At 47.8% G+C, this 11,427-nt stretch overlaps 2 protein-coding genes across 2 annotated transcripts in view; both read right to left on the reverse strand.

The window, feature by feature from the left end:
• LOC136309451 (zinc finger protein 343-like) overlaps positions 1-10,053 on the reverse strand; it is an 85,360-nt gene extending 75,307 nt beyond the window's left edge. Inside the window, exons 1-2 of the mRNA XM_066237590.1 lie at positions 9,881-10,053; positions 9,195-9,448 (exon numbers count right to left, since the gene is read on the reverse strand). Of these exons, the coding sequence (XP_066093687.1) occupies positions 9,195-9,297 (103 nt within the window). The 5' untranslated portion in view covers positions 9,298-9,448; positions 9,881-10,053. The remainder of the gene's footprint in view (positions 1-9,194; positions 9,449-9,880) is intronic.
• LOC136308221 (zinc finger protein 343-like) lies at positions 777-8,255 on the reverse strand. The gene is made up of 3 exons (XM_066235483.1): positions 8,187-8,255; positions 6,267-6,393; positions 777-2,422 (listed from the first exon to the last, which is right to left on the reverse strand). Exons 1-3 carry the CDS (start codon positions 8,250-8,252, stop codon positions 1,053-1,055), a joined length of 1,563 nt encoding a protein of 520 aa, XP_066091580.1. The 5' UTR covers positions 8,253-8,255; the 3' UTR covers positions 777-1,052.
• Positions 10,054-11,427: the final 1,374 nt, after the last annotated feature.

An 11,427-nucleotide genomic window follows, 5' to 3' on the forward strand; every position in this document is an offset into this window, starting at 1 on the left:
ATGGGCAGAGAGAAAAGCTGACCGGCAGTGTGTTCACAAATGACAGCTCACAAGCATCTTCGGATCCAGGATGAGCCTCTGAACCCAAGAGTCAAGGGGTGAGGTTTTATCTCCCCATCTCAATCAGTCGTGGCCCAGAAAACACCATGTGAGAAGAGGCCATTCTCTGTGGCTAAGAGGAGTTCCTATAGAAGAATTCATCACTGTGCCCATCAGCAGCAGCTATCAGCAGCAGCAGGGGTGTGGGTCCTGATAAGATGATCTGGGCAGAGCTCGGGAACATCCTCACTGAAGGATCTCCCCACGGCATGAGAACAAGGACGCATGATCACAGGATCCTTCTCCACAATCCCTGCAAACTCCCTCCCTGAGTATGCCCTCATGGGCCTGCCTGTTGGTCACTGGCTGTTCGATCAATGCTGACTTATTGCTAACACCTGACCCTCAGTCCCTGCACACACGCTTCCTGCCTGAGTGCCTCCTCCTTGTGCAATGGGTGCTGACCTACAACTAGAGCTACCTGCATGCTACTATACACACACACACACACACACACACACACACACACACACACACAGATGGTGGTGTCTCTGGTGTAAGATGAGGACTCACTGATTGCTGAAGTCCTGACCGAGGTCCCTGCATACACAAACCTTCCCCCCTCCTTGTGTCCTAAGGTGTCTGATGACATTTGATGAGTATTTATTTTTTAAAAAATGTTTTAATATTTAATTTTTTCTTTTATTAATTTTTAGAGAGGAGAGAGAGAGAGAGAATGGGGAGGGAGGAGCAGGAAGCATCAACTTCCATATGTGCCTTGACTAGGCAAGCCCAGGGTTTTGAACCAGCGACCTCAGCGTTCCAGGTCGACGCTTTATCCACTGCGCCACCACAGGTCAGGCCTTGATGTGTACTTAAAGCTTCACCCACATTCTCTGCAAATATCACACTTGTCCTTCGATATGTCCTCTGCTGATTCAGGAGTGCTGCTCTCCAGCTAAAGCCTCATCCACACTCACCACACATAAAAGAGTTTTACCCTGAGTGAGTCCTCAGGTGTCTCCTGAGGGCTGGATTATCAGGAAATCCTTGTTTGCACTACTCAGGGCACATGTAGGCTTCTTCCCTGAGTGAGTCTTCCGGTGTTTCCTGAGGCCTGACTTATCACCAAATGCTCGTCCACACTCAGGGCACAAGTAGGGCTTCTCCCCCGAGTGAGTCCTCTGGTGTGTCTTGAGGTCTGACTTATCACGAAATCCTCGTCCACACTCCAGGCACCCAAAGGGCTTCTCCCCCGAGTGAGTCCACTTGTGCCTCCTGAGTTTTGAACTAACTCTAAATTGTCGTCCACACTCCAGGCACACGAAGGGCTTCTCCCCCAACTCAGTTAGCTGCGACCGAATGGGGTCTGAGTTATGTCTGAAGCTCTGCCCACACTCCCTGAAAGCGTGCGTGTCCTGTGAGTGTTTCCTCTGGTGATACTGAAAGGATGATTTGTAAACAAAGCATCGCCCACACTGATCACACAAGTAAGGTATCTCGCCCGAGTGAGTCCTCTGGTGTGTCTTGAGGTATGACTTATCACGAAACCTTCGTCCACACTCAGGGCACACAAAGGGCTTCTCCCCCGAGTGAGATATCTGGTGTCTCCTGAGGTCTAACTTACAACCAAATCCTCGTCCACACTCCGGGCACACGAAGGGCTTCTCCACCAAGTGTGTCCTCTGGTGTCTCCTGAGGTTTGACTTATCACTGAATCCTCGTCCACACTCTGGGCACAAGAAGGGCTTCTTCCCCGAGTGAGTCTGCTGCTGAATTGTGACATTTGATTTATCATCAAAACTTTGGCCACACTCCTCACACAGGAAAGGATTCTCCATGGACAAGTGCATTTCAGGGTGTGTGAGGAGGTGTGACTGAAACGTGAAGCCCCGCCCACACTGCCTGCAAACGTAGGGCTTCTCCCCTGAGAGGGTCACCCTGTCTGTCATAACGTTTGATTCCAGGCTGCAGTCAAGATCAAGCTCATTACACCTCACAGCTCCGGATCTCGGGATTTCTAATTCCTTCCTCCCCTTGTCTGTCTGCACAGGGCTTACCCTTTGGACTGAGCTGGGCTCTAGCACCTCATTTCCTTCTCTGGAAGGTCCTCGGGGTGGGCTGCGGAATGCGCCTGAGGTTTCCCTTTCCTCCGTCTGCACAAACCAAAGTCTCCAGCCATCTTCTCTGCCTTCACCTTCTGTGATTTCCCTCCAGCAACTTGGAGAAAAAGACATCTGCTCCTGACGCCACAGGCCCGAATCCCCTGGATAGAAGTCACACATATTTGAGCACATGGGAAGCACCGGCTGGCTGGGCAGTGGCTCCCGGGAGAAACCCAGAAGGCAGGAGGAGCAGGGGTTTGTTTCTGGCTTTGATTCTGCTGGAGAAAGAAAGTTCGGTCAGAGAAGCCCCCAAATGACTGCAGGGAGTCCCTCCTTCTTTTAGGTAAACTAGGGCCCTCCTGCCACTCCTGTTTTAATCATAGCTGTACAACATCATTTGTTTCCACTAATGATTTCTTTAGGTTCTGTTTCTACACAGTCCCTTTTCTATGGCAATCCAGTGGAACCATCCCAGAAACATCTTCTACATGTCACTCAGACTAGGCGGCTTCCAGGTAAGCAATCTGCCCTGTAAATACCTTCAATACCACCAGCTGTTTCTTTCTAGTAAGTCAGCCAAGCCATGACACTCCCACTTGTGCCCTGTTTACACTTCTGTTGTACTTGGAGGTGACAGTCTCTATGATCTATGTGGAAATATTTTTCATGAGTGTACTTATTTAAAAAAATCAAAACAATAAAAAACTCAACACAGGAATAGTTACTTGATCAGGAGGACTTCCAAACAAATGAAACGGTACATTACACAGCGGTTGAACAGAGTTTATAACAACTGAATCTGAATTTCAGGTTGCCCATCTGCAAACAAATACTTAGAAGAAATAATTTCTAAGTACTAAATTCTCTATTAGGTACTACTGTGACTTCTGCCATGGACAAGAAAGATACGGTCCATGTTTCAGGATTTTGGAACCCTGCACCCAGACCAATCTCATCACACTGACATCACACTTGCCAACAGAATTTCCTTGGGCCAACAGAGATTGGTGAAAAGTTACTGCAACTTTGAAACAGGTTTTTAAAAGCCACAATGTGGTTTCCTCATTACTTCATTCCCCCTTCTTCTTTAAGAATACCAGACCCAGCCTGACCAGGCGCTGGCGCAGTGGATAGTCAGACTGGGATGCAGAGAACCCAGGTTCAAAACCCCAAGGTTGCCAGCTTGAGCACGGGCTCATCTGCTTCGTACAAGGTTCATTGGCTTGTGCCCAAGGTCACTGGCTTGAGCAAGAAGTCACTCACTCTACTGTCACCGCCCCCCCAATCAAGGCATATATGACAAATCAATGAACAACTAAGGTGCAACAACAAAGAATTGCTACTTCTCATTTCTCTCTCTCTTTCTGTCAGTCTGTCCCTATCTGTCCCCCCCCTTCTCTGTCATACACACATAAAAATACCAGACCAAAATAGAGGGAGGTCTTTTCTAAGATTCCAAAACTAACAGTGCTGAACAAGAGGCAACAGAAGACATGAACATTTGGCCCTGGCCCATCCTCTCAGTGCTAGAGCGTCGGCCTAGCATGTAGGTGTCCCGGGTATGATTTCTGGTCAGGGCAACAGGAGAAGCGACCATCTGCTTCTCCACACCTTTCCATCTCCCTTCTCTTTCTCTATCTCTCTCTTCATCTCCTGTAGCCATGACTCAGTTGAAGGAACTGGGACCCAGAGGCTGAAAATGGCTCCATGGCCTTGCCTCTAGCGCTAAAGTACCTCTGTTGCTTGGCAACAAAGCAATGGCCCCAGAGGGGCAGAGCATCACTTGGTACAGGCCTTGAAGGTTGATCCAATTCAGGGCCCCATTGGGAATCTCTCCCACTGACTCACTGCTTCTCACTTAAAAAAAAAAACTTTAGGCCCTGGCCGGTTGGCTCAGCGGTAGAGCGTCGGCCTGGCATGCGGGGGACTCGGGTTCGATTCCCGGCCAGGGCACATAGGAGAAGCACCCATTTGCTTCTCCACCCCCCCCTCCTTCCTCTCTGTCTCTCTCTTCCCCTCCCGCAGCCAAGGCTCCATTGGAGCAAAGATGGCCTGGGCGCTGGGGATGGCTCTTTGGCCTCTGCCCCAGGCGCTAGAGTGGCTCTGGTCGTGGCAGAGCGATGCCCCGGAGGGGCAGAGCATCTCCCCCTGGTGGGTGTGCCGGGTGGATCCCGGTCGGGCGCATGCGGGAGTCTGTCTGACTGTCTCTCCCCGTTTCCAGCTTCAGAAAAATACAAAACAAACAAACAAACAAACAAACCTTTAAAAATTTTTTAAATATTTTCAATATGTGTGAAATATTTGGAAATATTGTATGACATAAGATTGTGAATTTTACCGTTTTATGTCTACCATTTAAAAAATGTAGTTACTAGAAAACTTTTAATCATCCCTGTGGCTCACACTGTATTTGCACGGCACAGCACTGACCTAGAACAAGGGGTGGGAGAAATAGAGCTTGAGACCTATTTCATCCTCCCCTCTCTCTCTGTACAGTTGACAGGCTCAGGACAGTTTTAAATTGTTAAGATGATGAAAACAAGTCATAAGAATAATAGTATATAGCACATAAAACTGATATAGAATTCAAACTCTGATGTCCAAAGAAAAAGTCTTCCTGAGACAAAATCATACTTATTTATCCACGTAGCGTCCTGTCTACTTTAGCGAAACAGGGAGAGTTCAGAGCAGTTAGAGATCGCATCGCCCACAAAACACCTAAAATAGCTATTCTTTGGCCCTTTACAGGAAAAGTGGACAATGGCTGACACAGGGTAATGTTGTAATAGAAAATATTTATCAACCTAGGATTAAAGAATCAATGTAAATTTCTTTTTTTTTTTTTTTTTTCATTTTTCTGAAGCTGGAAACAGGGAGAGACAGTCAGACAGACTCCCGCATGCGCCCGACTGGGATCCACCCAGCACGCCCACCAGGGGCAACGCTCTGCCCACCAGGGGGCGATGCTCTGCCCCTCCGGGGCGTCACCATGTTGCGACCAGAGCCACTCTAGCGCCTGAGGCAGAGGCCACAGAGCCATGCCCAGCGCCCGGGCCATCTTTGCTCCAATGGAGCTTTGGCTGCGGGAGGGGAAGAGAGAGACAGAGAGGAAAGCGCGGCGGAGGGGTGGAGAAGCAAATGGGCGCTTCTCCTGTGTGCCCTGGCCGGGAATCGAACCCCGGTCCTCCGCACACTAGGCCGACGCTCTACCGCTGAGCCAACCGGCCAGGGTAAATTTCTAAATAAGACAAAAAACAGTGTATAAAACACAAACCTCTGATGATTGCTGAAGGCGTTTCTCACTACTTTGCCACTTGCAAACAGCTCTTCCAGTCCCACCAGCCTCTTTATAATTCTTTTTTTTTTTTTTTTTACAGAGACAGAGAGAGAGTCAGAGAGAGGGATAGACAGGGACAGACAGTAATGAAGAGAGATGAGAAGCATCAATCATCAGTTTTTCATTGTGACACCTTAGTTGTTCATTGATTACTTTCTCATATGTGCCTTGACCGAGGGCCTTCAGCAGACCGAGTAACCCCTTGCTTGAGCCAATGACCTTGGGTCCAAGCTGGTGAGCTTTTGCTCAAACCAACTGAGCCTGCGCTCAAGCTGGCGACGTCGGGGTCTCGAACCTGGGTCCTCAGCATCTCAGTCCGATGCTCTATCCTGTGCCACCACCTGGTCAGGCTCCTTACAATTATTTACCCCGGAAGGGACATCCCTTCCTTGAGGCCGAAGCACCAACACATCTCTTCCTGAAATGCTATTTCCTTTCACAGAGAGTCTAACTCCATCACCACATTACGTCCCTGTTCACGTTATCTCCTCACTGATTTCAAATTTAGCCTGCCGCTCTGTCACAATCGAAACTCCTTTATCCCTCTTCATTTAATCATTATTTTTGACTAGGAATGCTTATCACTGTCTAACGTACCATCTTATCCCTGCTCGGGAGGCTACTTTATTCTTATTTGTCTCAATATATCATGAAAAGTAAGCTTCCATTGGCGGGGCTGCTATTCCTTCACTTCTGTGAGGCTCTAAGTGTCTAGAACATCTTCTGGCCCACGGTAGGTGGTCCATCCCGCTACCGCAGTAAGGAAGGACAGAACACAGCCTCACCCAGCGAGAGCAGGTTCCTGATGTTCTCCAGCATCACTTCCTTGTACAGGCTCCTCTGCGCAGGGCTCAGCATCCTCCATTCCTCCTCTGTGAAGACCACGGCCACATCCCTGAACCTGATCGGTACCTAATAAGAAGCAATTCGTTAATAAACAGCAAGTCACCATCAATTTTTCAAGCATGATGAGTAAATATCGTCACCCTGGAGGGTTTGGATCTACAAAAACTTGGTCCAGTTTGTTTCCAAGTACACAGTTCTATGTACCAAATTCTACTGCCCACGTCCATGACTTTGTATTGAAATCGAAGGGGCACAGAGTCAACACATACACCCGGTTCCTGGGCCCTGGACATTTATGATTTCTTTGGAGAAGTGATTTATGAATCAACTTGAAACCTGGCCTGACCAGGCAGGGGCACAGTGGATAGAGCGTGGGACTAGGATGCGGAGGACCCAGGTCTGAAACCCTAATATCGCCATCTTGAGAGCAGGCTCATCCAGCTGGAGCATGGGCTCCAAAGCCTGAGTATGGGGACACTGGCTTGAGCATGGGTTCATAGATATGACCCCATGGTCGCTGCTCTGAGCTCAAAGTCACTGGCTTGAGTAAGGGGTCACTTGCTCTGCTGTACCTCCCACCTCAAAGCACAAGTGAGGAAGCAATGATTGAACACTAAGGTGCTGCAATGAAGAATTGATGCTTCTTATCTCTCTCTCTTCCTGTCTGTCCCTATATGTCCTTCTCTGACTCTCCACCTGTGTCAAAAAAAAAAAAAGAAAAAAGAAATTGAAACCTGAAGCAGTGCTCAGGAAGGTGACCGTGAGGACACACTATGGAGGAATACTGAGATGAAAGAGTTCTAGATAGGCAGAAAAGTTCCAATTTGAAAGGGACTTGGTGTCCACAACAAATTGCCCAACACAGAACTCATAACCAGTAAGGGAAGGATGAATGTACATTCCAAGGAGATTGTAACTCAGCATAGAATTGAAAAGTTGTCTTCATTTTACATAACAGAAAAATTAATTTAGACTTCCTCTCATTCTTGCCTGACCAGGTGGTGGCACAGTGTATAGAGTGTTGGACTGGGATGTGGAAGGACCCAGGTTCGAGACCTCGAGGTCACCAGCTTGAGCGCGGGCTCATCTAGCTTGAGCGAAGCTCACCAGCTTGGACCCAGGGTCGCTGGCTCCAGCAAGGGGTTACTCAGTCTGCTGAAGGCCCGTGGTCAAGGCACATATGAGAAAGCAATCAATGAACAACTAAGAAGTCGCAACGCGCAACAAAAAACTAATGATTGATGCTTCTCATCTCTCCGTTCCTGTCTGTCTGTTCCTCTCTCTGACTCTCTCTGTCTCTGTTAAAAAAAAAAAAGAATAGACTTCCTCTCATTCTTATATTTGTATGTTCTATCTTATTTTCTTTCTCACTCTGCATCTCTCCCCTTCAATACTCTTTCTTTTTTGCTATATACTGAGCATTTTAGGCAAGACATTGTAGGAACTCTGGAGACCAACCCAGCTCCCTCTCAGGCTCTGGCTCTCCTCACTTGTTCATGTTTTCTGACTCCTCTTGGCGAGTTCAGTAAAGGCTACTGCCCCCGAATATGTGGCTAATCAGGAGGAGAGGCCTGGACAGCACAGTCATGCTGACCCTCCCCCTCCAGAAATAACACTCTTTATAGCAGGGCTCTCCTGGCTATTCTCACAGAACCACTTATGTAACTTTAAATAAAATAAAATGAAAAAGAATCAATGAAACAATTACCACACCAAAAAACATCCGACTGGGTTGTAGCTGTACACATCATCAGACAAAGAACAAAACAAAACCATCAGCCTGAGTCTCAAAGTAATACCTTGTTTAAAAAACAGGTTAAAAAAGAAAGAAAAAAATTGTAAGTATGTACAAATCTCACCAAACCCTGGAAGAACACAGAACCAGACCAGGAAGCTTCAGCCAGGGCTGCAGTTGGGACTCCCATCGTGTGCATTTGTAAGTAAGAGTCCTCTACAGAGAACCGTCCATTCAGGCCTGTCTAAGCCCCTACCAGTGTTTATGGGAAAGTTTGGCTGGAGGCTATTCCATGACGGTCCTTCCTGCATAGCCTCTAAAAACAAAAAAGGTCACCGCATTAAGAATAATTAACTAGGCCTGCAATCAAGTGATTAAGAACATCCTTCCCAGTTTAGGGGAAACAACAGCAGGACCTCTCAATCCAGAGTCAATAACTCAGTCATTCCTGAAAAAATAACTTTTTTTGTGACCCTTACTGTTCATGTTTAATTGAGTACAAGTTGACATATTTTTTAAATACTATGCTCTGCTTCACTGATTTTTCAAAAATTTAAAAAGTAAAAAGATGTTCACTGCAAAAGACAGTATCTTAGTAGTGTGAAGTAAAATTAAATACTACATTTAAAATTTTAATCATCTCAGTTCTTCAAAAATATGCCTTATATTTGGCACTTTCCTAGGTTTTACACATCATGTGTAGATTTTCCAACAAAGAAAATAAAACACATAAATGCAGTAGTCATTCTAAAACATGCTGCCTGACACAGGCATGAAGTGTCTAATGTTGATTGCTTTTTCCCTTCCCAAGAAAAAGAATATCCCTTTTGCCTATTCCCTGGAAAATGAGCCAGCATTTCAGAGAAAAAGAAAAAAATGTAACCTCGACTCACCAGTGTTTTGGGCTTTCCCTCCTTTTCTTGGAGCGAGTCAGTGCAGCTGGAAGGCAGACCTAGGGGAAGAACACAGCTCTGAGGGTGCAGGCCTCCCAGAATGCCCCGGGGAGCAGCTCCTCGGAGCCCAGGACAGAGGGAGCAGTCCCTTTACTCAGCCGGGGTCACTACAGTGCTCTCAGCTAAGCCCAGAGCCTTACTCCTCCTCCTCACCTCTCCAGACTCTCAACAACTCTCACCTTTAGCCTCATGATTTAGGGTCAGATTCTTCATGGTCTCCACGTCTTCCCTGTTCTCCTCCTGGTCCTGCTCTCCCAAGGTGGAAGGATCAGGCAACCTCATGGCATCGAAGTCAGACCACCGTTTCCCCTGAAATGCTACCACCTAGCCACGTAAACATTATTTCATCACAGGATCAATTTCTGCATCTGCCCCAGGTGACTTCTCCGAACCGTCCTTGTGAAAGCCCACCGTGTTTACATGAAGCCAGCACCTGCGGGTGGAGCAGCAATGTGACGTTTCCACACTCCTTACTGTACAAATCAGGCACTGCAGTTAGTTCCTGAGAGCTCCCACCCCAACTGTATCTCCAATCACGCACAGACTTGGGCCATACTGAGCCCCAACAAAACAAGCCCAAAAAACCAGAACTCGATATTCACACTCAGTCCAGGGTTCCCACAACCATTCACACACGCTTGACTCAAGTAGGTGATCCCTTGCCAAAAGCAGGGGGGCTATGTGGTCGGCTCTGCACCCCCATCCACCACAAGAACGCCTGTCTATTTAGCTCTGACTGAACTCGTGTGCCCAGAGCCCAAGTAAACTCGGGAATGCACGTCTACAGCCACCTCCATATGTGAATTAAACGGACCAGAATCATCCCAACTTCTTCCCAAAAAATGATATGAGAGTTCCTGCTCACCCGCTACAGTGGGAGAAGATAGAACCCCAGGTGCACCCCGCAATTCAGGGACTCCGAACAAACTGAGTCTCACTCCACTTCCCCGCCCCTAAATACAACTCTGGGGCCGCGTCCCGGGTCCAAAAATGAAACCTTCCGCATTTCCCGTTTTTTTCTACCGCACACCAGCCTCACTCATCCCGTGTCCAAACCAACAGCTGCCACAAGGGCTCCTAACACTACGCACCGCCTCTCCCGTCCCTCCTCCCAGATCGGTAGTCACCACGGCAACCCGCGCTCACTGGAACCAGCAGCAGAGGTACACGTGGTCTCCCGGCTCATCTGAGTAAGAACTACGATTCCCAGAATTCCTAGAGGTTTTTTTTTTTTTTTGTCTTCCATTGGCTGCAACACAACGACCTCTGAAGCACGAGTTTAAAATACCTGAACATTATATACTGTAGCGACAGCCGACCTGTGTATCCAATATTTGTTGATTCATTTTAGAGAGAAATAATGGAAGGCAGAAAGAGAGTGAGTGAGAGAGAAAGAAACATGGATTTGTCCCACTTATTTATGCATCCATTGGTTGATTCTTGTATGAATCCTGACTGAGGTTAATACTGCAATCTTGGAATTTCCCACGATGCTTCAACTACCTAAAAAAACCAGCCAGCTCTACCCATCTCTTTTCTTAAGATACCCACGTATAAAACAGACAATGATTCCCAAATGAAGTCTTTTCTCTCGGTTCCAATCGCCGGAAAGACTACAGTTCCCAGAAGACTCTGCGGAGCGTCTCCTGAAGTTTCTCCTGTACAGCAGTCCTCTCCTGGGTTCTATGCGGAGAAGGCATTTCCGCTTGGAAAGTCCAGTAACTCTAGTGCGCAACCTCCGGGGCTGTTCTGCGCTTTGCCATGTTTTTCCCTGCTCATGGCGCAGCGAAATTCAGAGTTTAAGCAGGAAAGCAAACATGCTTCCTTCCGTGAGCCTCTACTAAGTGTGGCTCCGTGCTAAGGGCCCGCCCCTGTGGGCAGCACCACGTTACTAGTCGGACAACCACAAATGGCAAAGGGGTCACCCCACTGTGGATGCTGTGCACTCGATTTCCTCTCTCCAAGTCAGCTGGTGGCAGAGAAATGCAGGACGGCTTAACAACACAGTACAGGACACGATGTGAAAACTGAAATGGGACGTGGGGAAGTCAGGTTCCCGCAAATTATGAGACTCCTCTCTCCTACTCCTCTTTCCATGTGATAGGGCTACATGAAGTGTTTCCTGAGATGGACAGGGAAGCTCTAAGGAGGTTCTGAGCATGGAGGTGACTGGACCGGGCCCTTGCTCACCGCTCCAGACTCATCTCTAGTTTCCCTCCTACTCCAGTAGACAGTTCCACCTTCCTAGACCTCGCATTTCCTTCTCGAGGTAAACTTTTCCCTCCCTCTCTCTCCAGCCTTCTCCCCATGTTTGGTTAGAGGACTAATCCTCCCTGAGCTGTAGGCTCAAATTTCTTTGCCTCCAGGAAATCTCTTCTAGTCCCTTTGTCTGATAGGTATTTCTTTGATTCT

The sequence above is a fragment of the Saccopteryx bilineata genome, chromosome 6, assembly GCF_036850765.1.
Source record: "Saccopteryx bilineata isolate mSacBil1 chromosome 6, mSacBil1_pri_phased_curated, whole genome shotgun sequence".
In the NCBI taxonomy this organism is placed as follows: domain Eukaryota; kingdom Metazoa; phylum Chordata; class Mammalia; order Chiroptera; family Emballonuridae; genus Saccopteryx; species Saccopteryx bilineata.